The sequence below is a fragment of the Pristiophorus japonicus genome, chromosome 8 (assembly GCF_044704955.1).
Source record: "Pristiophorus japonicus isolate sPriJap1 chromosome 8, sPriJap1.hap1, whole genome shotgun sequence".
NCBI lineage: Eukaryota > Metazoa > Chordata > Chondrichthyes > Pristiophoridae > Pristiophorus > Pristiophorus japonicus.
Window position 1 is genome coordinate 203564934 of NC_091984.1, and position 18661 is coordinate 203583594.

The 18661-nt window shown below is 44.4% G+C and overlaps 1 protein-coding gene across 1 annotated transcript; it reads right to left on the bottom strand.

The window, feature by feature from the left end:
• Positions 1-17257: 17257 nt before the first annotated feature.
• LOC139269242 (hydroxycarboxylic acid receptor 3-like) lies at positions 17258-18307 on the bottom strand. The gene has a single exon (XM_070888331.1). The coding sequence runs from the start codon at positions 18305-18307 to the stop codon at positions 17258-17260; it is 1050 nt and encodes a 349-aa protein (XP_070744432.1).
• Positions 18308-18661: the final 354 nt, after the last annotated feature.

Below are 18661 nucleotides of genomic sequence, written 5' to 3' on the forward strand. Positions count from 1 at the left end.
GCTCTCACTAGCCACCACTGAGGGGGCAACTGAGCATGATGCTGAGATGGTCATGGATGTTGAAGCTTTCGAAAGTGAAGGCTCACCTGTGACAGCCCGTCAGATTAAAGTCTGGACAAATAAAGACCCGCTACTGTCTTTAGTTAAGAAATGTGTCCTGAATGGGGACTGGGCAGCCGCGTACGGGGCATGCCCTGAGGAATTTAAACCGTTTCATAGGCGCAAGGATGAACTCACGATTTAGACCGATTGCCTACTGTGGGGAAACCGAGTAGTCATGCCCCAGAAGGGCAGAGAGGTGTTTATCAGAGAACTTCACAATGAGCACCCAGGCATTGTCATGATGAAGGCAATTGCCAGGTCACACGTTTGGTGGCCAGGGATAGATGCAGACCTGGAACTTTGTGTTCACAGGTGCAACACGTGTGCTCAGCTGGGCAATGCACCCAGGGAAGCCCCCTTAGCCCCTGGTCCTGACCCGCCAAGCCATGGTCACGCATCCATGTGGACTACGCAGGTCCTTTCATGGGAAAAATGTTTTTGATTGTAGTAGACACCTACTCCAAATGGATCGAGTGTGCCATTTTAAATTCAAGCACATCCTCTGCCATGGTAGAAAGTCTACGGGTAATGTTCGCCGCCCATGGTCTACCGGACATCTTAGTCAGCGACAATGGCCCGTGCTTCACAAGAACTGAATTCCAGGACTTCATGGCAGGCAATGGAATCAACCGTGTCCGAACGGCACCGTTCAAGCCGGCCTCAAACGGCTCAGAATCCATGGGGGTTCCCTACAAAGCCGCTTATCACACCTCCTGTTGGCCAATGGATCCCAACCACACTCGCTCACAGGGATTCCACCCACAGAGCTGCTAATGAAAAGGACGCTCAAAACCAGGTTATCCCTTATACACCCTACTATGAAAGAAATTGTTGAGAGCAGGCATCAGTCACAATGTGACTACCATGACAGGAATGCGAGGGCGCGATGTATTGATGTCAATGACCCTGTTTTTGTCCTTAATTACGCTGCAGGGCCCAAATGGCTTGCAGGCACTGTGATTGCCAAAGAGGGGAATAGGGTTTTGGTAGTTAAACTTGCCAATGGACAAATTTGCCGCAAACACGTGGATCAAACGAAAAGGAGGTTCAGCAACCCCATAGAAGAAGCAGAGGAAGAACACGACATAGAACTTACTCCACCACAGGTGACCGAACACCGGAACCAAGTAGAGGAAGCCCAGTCATTGTGGGCAGTCTGGACAGGCCTGAGGCACCGCAAACAGCAGACACTCAGGCCAGCGCCCAACAACCGGAGCCCCAACTCAGGCGCTCTACAAGGGAGCGTAAACCACCAGAGAGACTTAACCTGTGATCCCAATAAGACTTTGGGGGGGAGGTGATGTCATGTATTCAACTATCATTGTAACCCATGTATAAGCTGACCTAAGTTGTACACCTTAAGAACATTGACCACAAGGGGCGAACTTGTGGGAGACACTCCTAACCTGGACTTTCAGGTATAAAAGGGAAAGCTCCACCCACCTTCATCACTTGAGATCTTGGTAATAAAGGTAACTGGTCACAGAGTGACCTTCTCTCAAGTCTGGGCCTCGTGTGCATTTATACTATATAGTAAGGACATATCATGATCTATATATATTTGTAGAAAGGGTGGTCAGTATGGACATTATACTTCAGATATCACACACTGTTACAGATGCAAAACAATCTTTAAAAAAAAGTGATTTAATGTTGCCCACATCTGACCTGCATCTGAAACTCTCAGACACTTTTCAATCTGCAAAATTACCTGACCAAACCTGCAAAGTTACAATTGCATTCTGGTTCATCCAGCCTTGTTTACTTAATAATTAAACTTTGATACATTATTCCCTTTTTAAAGTCTTTATTTAAAGTCAATCTGACCTATAATGGACTTGTGTTAATTTCAAGAATGTAGAACCTTAAATGGACAAATTGCTGCACTTTCGACGCAGAATAATGCATTGTGCATTAAATGGTATGATGTTCCGCTGCTAATCAAACAATGCATCCTCTGACTTACCATGAGTGGCACTAAAGTAGATCCATTAGTAATATATTTAAAAAGGTACATCAATGCACACAAATATTATATGCTAGAGGTCACACTTTGTTACAGATCTTAAAACACTGGATGCTTCTCAGCTGCAACTTGAAACTGATGAGCACATTCTAATCTGCAAAATTCCCTGATCAAACAACAATTAAACTTCAGAGGCTGTGTTTCGGCTGTGAGTCAGGCTGCTGGTACCCTGTGTATTAGGCTGCAGAAAGCTGAGATCTAGAAAGCACCCAGTTCATATGGTACACCGTATGTGTGAGCCAGAAATGCCTATAGTACTGAGAACTGCGCTCTTGTCATGAACTGGACTCGGTAAGACCACAGGAAACTCATTATTTAGAGCTAGACCCCATAATGCATTCTTCACATTTATTTCCAGAATGTCCATTCACTTGTTAACAAGGCCTTACCATCCACAACCTTACTGTTGTAACCTCATCGAGTGCTACATCACACCTCCCCACCACCACCTTCCAAAAAGGTCGTTCATCTGACTGTGGCCTCTTGTGCACCCCCTTCCCTTCACCCAACTTTTGACAACCATACCTTTAACCACTTGGGCCCCACACTCTGGAATCCCCTCCCGAAAGTTCTCCCCTTTCCTCTCCTCCTTTAAGACCTTCCTTAATACCCACCTGCTTATCCAAGCTTTTTGCCACCCCTCCTAATCGCTTCATCTTTGGCTTGATAGCTATGAAATGACATGGGATATTTTTCTGTTATAAGCACTATGTAAATGCAAATTGTGTTGTTGAGAACTTGGAACAATGCTCCAGATGCGGAGCGCCCATATAAAACAGATACTGCATGGGAGGTTCCTTATATGTGGGTCTTTGCTCTAAATGTCATCTCATTTTTATTGCATTTGTGCACGTTTTCTCAGAGAACTGCCACTGTGTGCTGTATTTCAGTTAGATAGCACATGAATAAATTAGTGGAAGATAAATAAGTATTTGGTAAAACACAAGACCAATACATAACCCTGAAAGGCAAAAGCTCCACTTGTGTAGTTAAGCAACCATGGTCAACAAATGAGAGGCCTCAGCTTTTCACCATATTTATCAATGACTTGGATGAAGGAACAGAATTTATATCCAAGTTTACAGAGACACTAAGCTGGGAGACACAGTGAGTAGTGCAGATAGAGGCAGGAAGTTACAAAGGGAGATAGAATAAATGAGTGAGCAAAACTGGCAAATAGAGTTCAATATGGGGAAATGTGAGGTCATCCACTTTCGATCCAGGAATGTCAAATTATAAATACTAAAACTAGGAACTGTGAAAGAGCAAAGAAAATTGGGTGTGCATGTATAGAAATCACTAAAAGCTAGTGGATAAGTACAGAAAGCAATCAAAAAGGTCAATGACCTTTATCTTCTGTGGGCTGGAATACAAAGGGGAGGAAGTTATGTTTCAGTTGTATTGAGCCTTGGTCAGACCCCATCTGGAGAACTGCATTCAGTTTTGGGCACCACACCTCAGGAATGGGACATCATCTAAAAATTAGAGCCAGACCATTCAGGAATTAAATTAGGATGCACTTTTTACACAAGGGGGTATAAATCTGGAACTCTCTTCACCAAAAGACTGTGGATGCTGGATCAATTGAAGCTTTCAAGATTTAAATTGATAGATTTTTGTTAGGTAAGCATATCTAGGGATATGGATCAAAGGAGGTAAATGGAGTTGGTAAAAATCAACCTTGATCTAATTGAATGACAGAACAGGCTCGAGGGGCTGAATGGCCTACTCCTGTTCCTATGTAGATTAAGCCTGACTGTGATGTCTTTTACAACCAAGTTGGTTGCTGACACACTATTTAGGTTCATACAAAATAAATGATAATTGGGCCATGTACTCTACCCTTGCAATCCCCACGAGAAAGTGCATGTGTGTTACCCTTGGTTAGGGACAAGATTAGGGTTGGCTGTGATGTTCTCTGCGATGAACACAAACAAACCTCACGCATAAAAAATGGCAGCTTGGGTCAGGTATTGTAGGGGTGACAGCGCCCTTAGAGCAATAGTTCACTTGGTAACACTCTTGCTTCTGAATCAGAGAGTTGTGGGTTCAAGTCCAACTCAAGAAACTTGAGTACAAAAATCTAGGCTGACATTCCCGTGCAGCACTGAATGAGTGCTGCAGCTGTTGGAGGTGCCATCTTTCAGGTGACGTAAAAGATCCCATGGCACTATTTTGAAGAAGAGCAGGGTAGTTGTCCTGGCCAATATTTATCTCTCAATCTACAGCAATAAAAAAACAGATTATCTGATCATTATCACGTTGCTGTTTGTAGGTGCTTACTGTACACAAATTGGCTGCCGCGTTTTCTACATTGCAAAAGTGACTACGCTTCAAAAGTAATTAATTGGCTGTATAGTGCTTTGGGGCATCCTGGGATCGTGAAAGATGCTATATAAATGCAAGTCTTTTCATACCTCAGCAGGAGTTGAGGACTTCATGAAAAATAGATTATTTGGGTTATTTAGTGACTGCAAATTCTTTAAAATAGTTTGTGTGAAGCAGGTTGATATGGAAAGCAACATATCTCTGATTGACAGCATCAGTCTCACCTCTCGCCACACATTTATTTTTTAAACTGCACAGTGGCTTCCAGAAACAGATAGCTAACCACACTTCTAAACTTGACTATCTACTTCCTCGTTTTCTCACACTATTCAAAGTTAAACATTGTTCAGACCTAAGGCAATGTAATATTTCAGCTAATGCCATCGAGTGCACCCTAGACCTTGGGGAAGGCAGCAATCCTGTGAAGCCGAATGGTCTTGGCCATGAAATTCGGCACCTTAGCGTCGGCTGTCAAGGCCTGTTTTGGCAAATAAATGGCAGCCGCCCAATTCCGGCACGTCCCGCAGCAGCCACCATTTTTGGCAGGTCAGCAGCGCAGCCATTGCCCGTTTGGAGCTTTCTACAGTTATTTAAAGTTGGTGAGGTGATAGGGAATGATGCTGCAAGTGGAAAAGACTTTCTGAGTTCAAGGGTTCTCCTGAGACCACTTGCTCTCAGTCATGGGGGCTCAACTTGCAGCTCCCCCTTGCGCTGGAGTATGACAGGGAGATGGAGCAGAGGCAGCACAGAGGAATAGCTGCTCGCAGAAGGAGGAGGGGCAGGAGGACTCTCAGCAGGAGGCCTTACCCACCTAGGGTCTTCTACCACCTCCTGCAACCAGATCTGCAACTTCAGAGCAGGGCTTCAACAGTGCTGCCAGTGACCCTAAAGGTCACCGTGGCCCTTGATTTTTTTCACCACACAGATGTCAGCTGTGGCTCAGTGGGTAGCACACTCACCTCTGAGTCAGAAGGTTGTGGATTCAAGACCCACTCCAGGAACTTGAGCACATAAATCTAGGCTGACACTCCATTGCAGTGCTGAGGGAGTGCTGCATTGTCGGAGGTGCCATCTTTCGTATGAGATGTTAAACCAAAGCCCCGTCTGCTCTCTCAGGTGGACATAAAAGATCCCATGGCACTATTTTGAAGAGGAGCAGGGAGTTACCCCAGTATCCTGGCCAATATTTATCCTTCAATCAACAGAACAAAAACAGATGATCTGGTCATTACCACATTGTTGTTTGTTGGACCTTGCTGTGCGCAAATTGGCTGCTGCGTTTCCCACATTACAACAGTGACTACACTTGAAAAGTACTTAATTGGCTGTAAAGCATTCTGAGTGGTCGTGAAAGGCGCTATATAAATGCAAGTCTTTCCTTCCAGTCTGGAGCAGGAGACATGGCTAACATATCCCAGTTCGCCATCCGTCACTGCATTCGGGAGGTCATAAAGGCTCTGTACTTCAGGAGAAGGGACTTAATTGACTACTCTTTGAACAGAGAGAAGTAGAAGGAGCGTGCATGAGGCTTTGCCAGTATATTGAGCTTCCCCATGTTGCAGGACGCCAGCGACTGCACACACGTAGTTTTGCGGGCACTGCATATCAATCCTAAGATGTACCACAACTGCAAAGGCTACTACTCACTTAATGTGCAGTTATCGTGCGGCCACGCCCAGCACATTATGATGCCTTCATCCTATGCCAGTCCGGTGTGCCGGCAATATTCCAGCAACCACATCGACCCATGAGGGTGATCGATTAGAGACAAGGGCTATCTGATCTACACCTTCCGCAACCCACCACTCATGGCCAGCAATTATATAATGACAGCCATGCTGCCACGAGGAACCTCATTAAGCAGACCATCGGGTATGAAGCAATGGTTCCACTGCCTTGAACACTCTGGAGGAGCCCTCCAGTACATACTGGAGCAGGTATCCCATTTCGTGGTGGTCTGCTGCATCCTCCACAATTTGGCCATCATGAGGGTTCAGCTCTTGCCACCATGGGTTTTGCAACCACCTCAGCGGGAGGAGTAGGAGGAAGAGGAGTAGGAGGAAAAGGAGGAAGGGAGGAGGCAGGCAGCAGAGTCTTGTTCTAGGCAGGCTATCTGTGAGCGCCTCACCAGAATCCAGTTCCTTTGAATGAAACCCCAGATCCCCATTGCTTACCACTTCCCCACCTGACTATCCCTTTGCACAGAACATCACAGCATCCTCTTGGGCACTAATCTGAAATGAGAGCCACTACAAAACAAACATTCAAAACATAATTTATAAATGAATCAATCCAAAACTACATGACAGAGTCAACTAATCACCCTTGTGTATTCCCTTAATGTCTGTGTTCCTTTGCCTACCTTAGTGCTCATACGCAGTGCCGTCCCAGTGGCTGCAGCATGGCTGGTGGACGGCTGCTGACTTTCCATGGGGGAGATTGCAGATGGCCTTGCAGGATGACCTTGAGCAGCTCTGGGCCTAAAAGGCCTGGCTGTAGACTGCACCACCTCAACATGGGAAGCAGCAGTCTGGGCTGGCTGGCTGGCAGACAGCAACAAGGGCACTGGCAGAGTGGCAGGGTTGAGAGTCGAATGCTGTCATCCTGAGAGAGGACAGTGGGTTTTTGCTCCACAAAGCCACTTCCACTCCCCCGGAATGGTGCCACAGCATTCCTAGCCATCTGTTGGAGGACAGATTGCTGGACTTCTGTAGTACCCTGCAAGCCCCTTTTCACACTGGTAAATCCACCCATAATGGCACCAGTCTGAGCTTGCATGGCAGCAAGTTGAGACTGCAGGAGAGCTGTTGGAGCTTCCTTGCAGCACTCAGACATTGGGTCGCTTCCGCGTGTGCTGCAATAATCACATCCTGCATCGTGGTTGGGTCCATATGCATTCTAATGGAGTTGACCATCCTGAAAATCATGGGCTCCGAGCTCTGCGCAAAGCCCCGTGCAATGTTGGAGCCGGACTCCTCCATGCTCCTCGACACTGACAAGATGCTGTCTGATAGGCCTGCCGTTGCACCAAGCATTTCTGTGTGCATGCCCATCACCCTTCTTCTGAAAGCCGCCCCATCGAAGTCATCATTTGAGTCCTGTGCAGCAGAACTCGTGCGCGAACTCGTCCTCCATGGAGCTGGCACCCGACCTATCCTTTCCCCTGGCCTGGCTGCAGCCCACTCATTCCCGGTGACTCACCACATGCAGACTCCGCCTCTATACTACCCTCTAAAGTATGCCACTTTCTGAGCTGGTGTCTGGAAGTGTCAGCTCAAGTGACGGTGCCTCTTCTCTTTCACTCTCCACCTCTACTACATTGGAGACATGCTGGGCTGCTGGCAGTTCTTGCGTATTGGAAACAAGAAAGGCACAAGAGTCGGGTTGTGGTGAAGGAAGAGGGGGAAGCAAGGTATGAAGGTGAGAAGAGCTTGTGTCATGAGGGGAAGTGGGATGCGAGAAGAAGGACTAGTTATGAGCATACCGTCATTAGCAATGCTTTTAACCTCACCATTCTCCATGGCCCCTCCAACTCACTTTTGGAGTGGAAGCAAGTCTTCCTCGATTTTGAGGGACTGCCAATGATGATGATGAGTGAGGTGGCTGTCGTGTTTGAATAGCAGGTGGTATATGCAAGGTGTGAGATGCAGGCATAAGACTTGCAGAAGTGGTAAGTGTGTGAGGATGATAGGAAGCCACGATTCTGAGGTATGAGCCTAATATAACATTCTCTGCTTCCTTGCTGTGCTGCCAAAGGTGACGAATTCTCCATCTCTCCTGTCAAGTGCATCAGTCATCCGATGCCCACATTGCAATGTAGCTGATATTACAGAGATCACCCTGAAATAAAAGTTGAGTGTGATGGTCACCTTCACAGCCACAAGGAACACAGTGTTGGCAGATGGGCCTGGCTGCAGATCCTCATTCAGTGGGTGACAGAGCTGTCCTTTTTGGTGAAGTACTCTTATACACATCTCCTCAGTAAGGTCCTCTAAAGACCTGTGGTGCCGGTATATTCTGTGACAAGAGAGTAATATTTATGGCTCATGGGATTGGGGATAATATATTAGCATGCATTGAGAATTAGTTAACGGACAGAAAACATAGAGTAGGCTGTTGGCTGGCTGCAACTAGGTGGGTAGTGGAAGGATCAGTTCTTGGGCCTCAGCTTTTTACAATCTGTATCAATGAATTAGTTGAGGGGTCTGAGTGTAATGTATCCAAGTTTGCTGACGATACAAAGCTAGGTGCGAAAATAAGTTGTGAGGAGGACCCAAAGAGGCTGCAAAGGGAGATGGACAGATTAGGCAATAACATGGCAAATGGAATCTAATATGGAGAAATGTGAAGTTATCCACTTTGATAGGAAAAATAGAAAAGCAGAATATTTTTTAAATGGTGAGAATTTGGGAAATTTTGGGATTCAGAGGGACCTAGGGTCCTTGTACACAAATCACTAAAAGTTAACATGTAGTTAAAGCAAGCAATTAGGAAAGCAAATGTCGTGTTGGCGTTTATTACAAAAGAATTCAAGTACAAGAGTAAAAAAGTCTTACTGCAATTATATAGGGCATTGGTAAGACCACACCTGGAGAACTGTGTACAGTTTTGGTCTCCTTACCTAAGAAAAGATATACATGCTTTAGAGGGAGTGCAATGAAGGTTCACCAGATTGATTCCTGGGAAGGGAGAATTGACTTATAAGGAGAGATTGAGCAGACCAGGCCTATATTCCCTAGAGTTTAGCAGAATGAGAGGTAGTCTCATTGAAATGTATAAAATTCTTAACGGATTTGACAGGGTAGATGCTGGGAGAATGTTTCCCCTGGCTGGGGAATCTAGAACACGGGGTTACAGACTCAGAGTAGGAGGTCGGCCATTTAAGACTGAGATAAGAAGAAATTTCTTCAGTTGTGAATCTTTGGAATTCTGTACCCCAAAGGGTTGTGGATGCTCAGTTGTTGAGTATATTCAAGACAGTGATCGATAAGATTTTTGGATACTAATGAAACGAAAGGATATGAGGAGAGTGCGGTAAGATAGAGAAGACCAGCCTTGATCTTATTGAATGGCGGAACACACTCAAAGGGCCGAATGGCCTACTCCAGCTCCTATTTCTTATGTTCTTATGTTTTTAATAATTGGGGTAAATCGTCCTTAAATATGGTTTGACTCTTCTTTGTTTCATCCTGTGCTACTCTTCCTCCCTCCCAAGGATATACACATAGGGAATGCCACACCTGGTTCTGAATAGTCCTTATTGTGAATAGAGGTAAGGGAGTGCAGGGCGAAAGTCCGCTGGTGACCTGATTGTGTCAGAAACAAGTTCAGGTCTGTATAGGTAGAATGGCAAAAAAAGTCGTTGCAAAAAATATTTCCCAGCTGCAAAAGTTGCTAATGAAATTCACCAGACTCTTCAAGCTCAAATACTCCTCATTTCCACCTGTTTCCTGGCAACAACCACACCTTATAACTCTCAGTCTAAGTTACCCAAAGTGCATTGTGAGTGTATAAGCAGGAAACTCGGAGCTGCATCGCCACTGCTCCTCATTATAATATATGCAATTGTGGGCACTGGAGACTTGGCTGAGGATTGACTGGGACCGGCCATTGCTCAGTTTCACACTGGGCAGTGTAGATTTCAGGTACTGATCTAAATGGCCTGCTGTGCCATAGCGCTATAGGCAATCAATGGGAAGAAAGAGCTTTTCTTGATAAGTATACACAAAAAGGGCAATAGTTAAAAATACCCAGATGGAGTCAGGTTCAACTATATTTAAAGTTTTTATTAATTGGATATTCATACAAAAATAATTACAGCTGAGAAGCATATCAAAATGCAAAGTCCAGGTAAAATTAATAATATATAATAGTTTTGACTAGAATCTCACAGTCTTGGTGCATGTTAGGCACTCATTATTGGATGCATAAGACAAGGTCAAAACAAATGCATCATTATGGCAAGTTAATCATTCCACAAAACTTTTATAATTTATTTTTAAAATCTAAAAATTATTTTGCTACTTGTTAGTTTCTGTTATCACACTCTGGTAGTATTATTGTTATTCAGTGGCACTTGCTGGACTACTGCTTTGAATAATTCCTTACTGTAAAATTCGATGCATTGCCAATAGACCAAGCTTTTAGGGTCTGCAATTCTCAGAGTACAACTTTTACACCAGTTTGAACAGTTTTTGACCTGGCACTAAAGTCACACGTCCAAATTCTGTACTCGTGCAAACAGTGCATGGACTTTGCTCCACATATTTCATTCCATAATGACGGGAAACATTTTGTTCACAGAATAAATGTTGGTAACTTTCAATGGTAGCTTTCAAAAGGGAATTAGATATATACTTGAAAAGGAAAAATGTGCAGGATTATGTTGAAAGAGTAGGGGAGTGGGACTAATTGGATAGCTCTTTTAAAGTCAGCACAGGCATGATGGGCTGAATGGCCACCTTCTGTGCTGTATGATTCTATGAAATTAAATGTAGTAATAACAAACGAGAAGGTGAAGATACTTTTTTCCCCTAGAAGTTTCAAATCGATATTGAAAATTCATACGCTCATAACAATATACCTGTACTGCTATTATAGTTTGCAACTATATAAAAGTATAAATAAAAAGGATGACTTGAGATCATATTGCAGCCCATGCTGAGATTTATATACAGGCAACACTCGATTATCCGTACACGGATCAAACGGAGAACCCGCTGCAACGGCACTTTTAAAAACTGTGATAGTGTCCCGTGTACAGCTGCACCGAGATGTTTTTCTAATCTCAGCACCGGAAAACAAGCTGATCCCTACTGCAACAGAAAGCAATGCAAAGCTCCTGTCCAAACTACTAATTTTTGGTCTTTAACGCTCTCTTACACACGATCATAAACCCACCCCACACACAGTCCTGTGCTGACCACTTTCTGCACCGTCAGCTGTTTGCACGAAAGCGCTGACATTAGTGAGTAACTGCAGCCCTGGGTGCAATAAATGATTTATTTGAATGTTCCCACTCCAGAGAGTTTAAAAATACCCGCTTCCAACACAACAGGGTGCACCGTGTCCTTGCCCGTGTTTTTACGTTTCTCTCCACGTCAAATTTGGGATCCAAACATTCTTACCAAGTACGTGCACTCGCCCTAGCGGCAAAACCGTTTACCCGGAATAGCCCGATCCCCGAGGGACCTGGATAATCGAGAGTTGCCTGTATATATAAATCCTAACTAGATATGTGTGCGTACACAAACACACACACGCTTTGCCTTTCAGTGAGAGAGCAGAACTGTAAGTGGACAAATCAAGAGACCATTATGTTGCATGTAATTACACAACTTATGAAATAACTACATGCTTCGCAAAACAAACGAGGAAAACATTTGGAACAGTAATTGCCCCTCACAATATATTTATGAACTACTATAGCATTGCTATTCTCACACAAACTGGACTTCAGTATCTATTTACTTTGTATTTGGCTGCCTGTTTCAATAGATAGTTGAAAAAATAAGGATATTTTGACTTAATAAGAACTTAACAACATAAGAATCAAGAGCAGGAGTAGGCCAGACAGCCCCTCAAGCCTGCTCTGCCATTCAATAAGATCATGGCTGATCTTCGACCTGTAAGGGGTTTTCACAGGGTTGTTGTGCCTTGGGTGTCTCTCTCTGGGCTTCTGCCCTCACAGCTTATGCCTGGCCTGTGAGGTACCCTGAGTGCTGCAAGAGCACCCCTGGAGAGACTGTGTCCACAGCTTATGAAGGGGGTTTTGAGACTCGTGCGTCCCCACAGCTTATGCCTAGCCTGTGAGGCACCTGTGAGTGTCAAACACTCCTAACCCCTTCTTCCCTAGCCTGTGACACACAGTTGAGCGTTTTCGAGGCGCTCCTAGCTTCCCTTACACGGTTCTGACATAAGACTCACGATCAGGAGATGTAATACAATAGAACTGAGACAAGGTGATTCCAAGAGGAACTTTAGGCTTCCAATTTATTTGACAAGGTGTAACTCAACAAACAGCAATACACCAACAAAACAATCCCCCTAAATCCCACTAAAACGGACCCAACGAAAATCTTTACACCAGTTTAGCAGTACAATGCCCAACCTCCCACCTTTCCTGGCCTAACTGAGTTGGGAGTTCTGGGGACCGGAGGTTATGCTCACTACTGTGCCTTCCGCAGTCTGGTGGTTTGTTTCTTCTATCTTCGGTGTCTTCGGACACTGGTTTTCCTTCAGTGTCGAGAGGCTTGTGGTTGTGGTTGTTGAATCACGAGGGCAGGGAAAATCATCACTTCTTTTTCTTCACTACGTCAGAAACCCCTTTTTTATAGCCAGATTATCCAGTCCGCCTCTCCTGCTGAAGTCGATTCTTCTCATTGGTGGACTTTTGATTTTGAAAAATGCAGCAGTTTGAGGTTTTTAGGTTTTTTTCCCACTGATCTTAACCTACTCAAGGTTTGAGTGGGTGTTGATTGCATTGGCCTCCTGTAGCCATTGTGCTAGTCTGGCCTGAGCCAGATATTTCTATGCCTGATGAAAAAGGTTTTGGAATATGTATGTGGCATTGTTTAAATGCTAATGTTTTCAAGGGGCAAGTTTCGAGGGTATACAGTTCCCAGACAATTTGATTAGTTCCAATGTCCAAACTGGCCCTTTTGATATTGACTCCACCCCTTTTCTTGCAGACCTTTAAAAAATCCCAAATTCGATTAAAGTTCGTAGTTTCTTCCATGTGCACTTTAGGATTTCAAACTTTCTGGTAGATAGTTCCAAATTAAATTCCCTTTCCTATGAGTCCAAACACTGGGGGGGGGGGGGGTCTCCATTTGTGTCCCAAAGTTTTCCTTCCATCGGTTTCAATTCACAGCACAGACTGATCCCACAGCCCTTTTCCTTCTGGGTAAAATGAGGGGGTTTTCGTCCTCCCCTACAGACCTCAACTCTACTTTCTGATCCCCATATCACTTGATTCCCCCAGAGTCCAAAAATCTACCTATCTCAGCCTTGAATATACTCAATGACTGAGCATCCACAGCCCTCTGGAGCAGAGAATTCCAAAGATTCACAACCCTGTGGGTGAAGAATTCCTCCACATCTCAGTCTAAATGACCGACTCCTTAGCCTGAGAATACGCCCCCTAATTCTAGACTCTCCAGCCTGGGGGGGAAAAACGCTCTCAACTCTTTTCTTCTAAATTCCAGAGAGTATAGGTCTAATCTACTCAATTCCTCCCCATAGCACAATCCTCTCATTCCAGGAATCAATCTAGTGAACTTTTGTTGCACCACCACTAAGGCAAAATATCATTTCTTCGATAAGGAGACCAAAACTGTGCACAGTACTCAAGGTGTGGTCTCACCAAAGCCCTGTCCAATGTAGCAAGTCTTTCATACTATTGTACTCCAAATCTGTTGCAATAAAGGTCAACATGCCATTTATCTTCCTAGTTGCTTGTTGTACCTGCATGCTAACTCTCTGTTTCCTGTACCGGATCACCTAAATCTCTCCTAACACCAATATTTAATAGTTTCCCACCATTTAAAAAATATTCTGTTTTTCTATTCTTCCTACCAAAGTGAATAACCTCACATTTCCCCACATTATACTCCATCTGCAATCTTATTGCCAACTCACTTAACCTGTCTATACCCCTTTGCAAGCTCTCTGTGACCTCCTCACAGCTTATATAACCCACAACCTCTACCACCTAGAAGGACAAGGGCAGCTGGCACATGGGGATACCACCACTTGCAACTTCCCTTCCAAGTCACACACCATCCTGATTTGGAAATATATTGCGGTTCCTTCATCGTCGCTGGGTCAAAATCCTAGACCACCCTCCCTAACAGCACTGTGGGAGTCCGTTCACCACACAGACTGCAGCTGTTCAAGAAGGCGGCTCATCACCACCGTCCCAAGGGCAATGAGGGATGGGCAATAAATGCTGGCCTTGCCAGTGATGCACACATCCCATAAACAAATTTAAAAATTGTAAATGAGGGGCCTAATGCCTGTTTTAGGCCACATTACACAAATTGTTCTTTGATGAATGGGACACGTGTCAGGCTTATCCCATTCAGCAGTCGCTGTGGCCTAAGCGACTGCTACATACAAAAGGTTCATTTTTTTTTTAAAGAACATTTTTCCAAAAACTTTGCTGTGGAGCCAGGAGCAGCAGGAGACCTGTCCAGGCAGAAAAAGCACACATTCAACACTCTAAAAGTCTTCTCTATTACCAGTCTTGTAGCTGCGTTAGCCTCATTGTTGCACACATCTTCTGCTGTTCACGGCATTCCGTTTGGGGTAGTCAGCTATGGGACCGGAATGTGTGCTTTGTTGTCCAGAAGTCACCCATGGATCTGATTCTCTTCCTGAAGAGGTCATAAAGGGCTGAATGGCAAAGGATGAAGCCATCATGGTGAGTTCCTGCATGTCGGACCTGATACAAAGGATCCTCTGATTGCAGTCACACATTGAGGGAGTGGAATTCCTTCCTGTTCAGATAGTTGACGAGGTGTTCTATGGGTGCCCTCAATGCATGGTGCCATTGATTGCACTCTGGACCTTGGGGAAGCCAGCAACCCGATAAAACTGAACCTCTATCTCTCAGCTGACTTTCTGTATTTCCAAAACATGAAATAGGATGCTCTGCTGAAAAGGGTGTCGGTGACTTGATGGCTACCTGGGCTGCTTCCTGGCTGAAGTTGAAGATATCCCCCATGTCTATCTGAGAGTGATGATCTTCAGAGCCACTGAGAAAGCAGTGTAAGCAGATGAACGTGGCTTCAGGTCTTGCTGCAGCAGGTCACAGAGATGCATCTTTGGAGAACCATACTCTTCCCAGGATATCCTTATTAGGCGGGAAATTGTTTTAGGGAAATTGATGGGATTGAAGGCTGATAAATCCCCGGGGCCGGATAGTCTGCATCCCAGAGTACTTAAGGAAGTGGCCCTAGAAATAGTGGATGCATTGGTGATCATTTTCCAACAGTCTATCAACTCTGGATCAGTTCCTATGGACTGGAGGGTAGCTAATGTAACACCACTTATTAAAAAAAGAGGGAGAGAGAAAACAGGTAATTATAGACCAGCTAGCCTGACATTAGTAGTGGGGAAAATGTTGGAATCAATCATTAAGAATGAAATAGCAGCGCATTTGGAAAGCAGTGACAGGATCGGTCCAAGTCAGTATGGATTTATGAAAGGGAAATCATGCTTGACGAATCTTCTGGAATTTTTTGAGGATGTAACTAGCAGAGTGGACAAGGGAGAACAAGTGGATGTGGTGTATTTGGACTTTCAAAAGGCTTTTGACAAGGTCCCGCACAAGAGTTGGTGTGCAAAATCAAAGTACATGGTATTGGGGGTAATGTACTGACGTGAATAGAGAACTGGTTGGCAGACAGGAAGCAGAGAGTCGTGATAAACGGGTCCTTTTCAGAATGGCAGGCAGTGACTAGTGGAGTGCCGCAGGGCTCAGTGCTGGGACCTCAGCTCTTTACAATATACATTAACGATTCAGATGAAGGAATTGAGTGTAATATCTCCAAGTTTGCAGATGACACTAAACTAGGTGGCGGTGTGAGCTGTGAGGGGGACGCTAAGTGGCTGCAGGGTTGGACAGGTTAGGTGAGTGGACAAATGCATGGCAGATGCAGTATAATGTGGATAAATGTGAGGTTATCCATTTTGGGGGCAAAAACATGAAGGCAGAATATTATCTGAATGGCGGCAGATAAGGAAAAGGAAAGGTGCAACGAGACCTGGGTGTCATGGTTCATCAGTCATTGAAAGTTGGCATGCAGGTACAGCAGGCGGTGAAGAAGGCAAATGGTATGTTTGCCTTCATAGCTAGGGGATTTGAGTATAGGAGCAGGGAGGTCTTACTGCAGTTGTACAGGGCCTTGGTGAGGCCTCACCTGGAATATTGTGTTCAGTTTTGGTCTCCTAATCTGAGGATGTTCTTGCTATTGAGGGAGTGCAGCGAAGGTTCACCAGACTGATTCCCGGCATGGCTGGACTGACATATGAGGAGAGACTGGATCAACTGGGCTTTTATTCACTGGAGTTTAGAAGGATGAGAGGAGATTTCAAAGAAATGTATAAGATTCTGATGGGGCTGGACAGGTTAAATGCGGGAAGAATGTTCCCGATGTTGGGGAAGTCCAGAACCAGGGGACATAGTCTTCGGATAAGGGGTAGGCCATTTAGGACTGAGATGAAGAGAAACTTTTTCACTCCGAGAGTTGTTAACCTGTGGAATTCCCTGCCGCAGAGAGTTGTTGATGCCAGTTCATTGGATATATTCAAGAGAGAGTTAGATGTGGCCCTTATGGCTAAAGAGATCAAGGGGTATGGCGAGAAAGCAGGAAAGGGGTACTGAGGGAATGATCAGCCATGATCTTATTGAATGGTGGTGCAAGCTCGAAGAGCCAAATGGCCTACTCCTGCACCTATTTTCTATGTTTCTATGCTCCTAAAGGACCTCATATAACCCTTGCATATCTTCTTTGGGGAGTGTAACATCTGGCGGGCTCCATCCTCCATCTACAAGTGATGTTTGATCGTTGGCAGACCGTGACTCATCGTATTCTGCAAACCCTATAGAAGTCTTTCCTTTACGTTAAATTATATAAAGAAAAGAGGTATTTTGGAGGTGGGTAACTTGACCCAAGTCATGGAAAACTGTCGTTTCTTCCCGCACATACTCACTGGAAAGCAGATCAAAAAATATTTCATACTGTACATAATCCCACAGTGTCCCCCAGATTAGACAACTGACAATTGGCAGGTACTTCATATATTCTCTATAGGCTCGGTTTGGCATTGATCCCAGGTAGTGGAGACTGATGCCAATTTTGCCAATTCAACAACTCTTGGTTCCTGCTTTGGGTGGGTTGTGCTGCTTGTTCCCGATCTGAACAAGCTCAAATTAAGAGGAACAAGAGCTTTCTTCAAAGCATCTTTAAATGTTGAACTTGAAAAGTAGTAAATAACTGGGTCGAACACACTGTTCAGATACGTTATGCAAAGTGTATCGTAAAATATCTGAACGGCTGTCGCATATGACTTGCAGCCTTCTGTGCTTTGCTTCGTAATTAAAACAGCGACTACAGCAACGTTTGTGGGCAAGAAACAAACTATAAACACTGCTGCCACAGCTATCACAAGCTTTACTGCTCGTTTATATTTACCCTGTATTACAGTTCCCATATGTTTTAACTTCCAGATGATGCTGGACGTGGAGAACAGGATAATCGAAGCGGGTAAAACAAATTTGAAAAGAATAAACGTGATATCGGTCCAAATTGCTGTAAAACTTTGAGGCTGGTTTATGTTGATAGGCTCACAGTATGTCCGATTGGAGTGCTCGAAGGTGTGTTCCTCTGTTAAAAGATGTGAAGAAATTGCCACTACTACAATCCACATGACACCTGCTACCTTCATTGCACAGCTTGCATCTATCCTGTTCACTTTATGGTGCGGGTGGACCACCTTAAAGTAGCGATCGACCGCCATAACTGTAAGGAAAACGATGCTAGCTGTCCGGTTTAGAAATATCACGAATATCTTCAGACGGCATGCAACATCACCAAAAATCCAGTTCTTCTCCCGTATAAAGTAATCTGCTCGAAATGGTAAACAGCAGATTAACAGAGTGTCTGCAACCGCCAGATTCAGTGAATAAACAATGTTTGGTTTCCAGGATTTTACATGAAAACCAAAGATCCATAAAGCAATTACATTTCCAATGAATCCGAGGATAAACGTTAGAATAAGAACTGGTGGATTGTAGGACGAATTAATGTCTTCAGTAAGAGTACATAGCTGGGTCCTGTTGTCCATTGTCGGCAGTGTTGTAGTAAACTCACTCACACAGCCACAGGAATGAGTTGATTAACTGAATGATGCACAACGTTATATCAAGTTTCTCCACGTTACAGATCATAGGTGGGGCTTTAACGTAGCCAGAACATTAAATGAGTTGTATCATAAACCTACCAGCAATACTCCTAGAATAGCTTAAATATGTGTTTATAGCTAAATCATTCAAACTTATGCAACAAACCTAGTCAAATATATTTAGCTGGAAATGTTATCAGAACATAAAATTATGGTTTTACTCACTTTGCCTTCCTGGAATCAACCCTTTTCGTAAAAAAGAGGAAATATTGTAATGTTCCATTTATGTGCTTAACA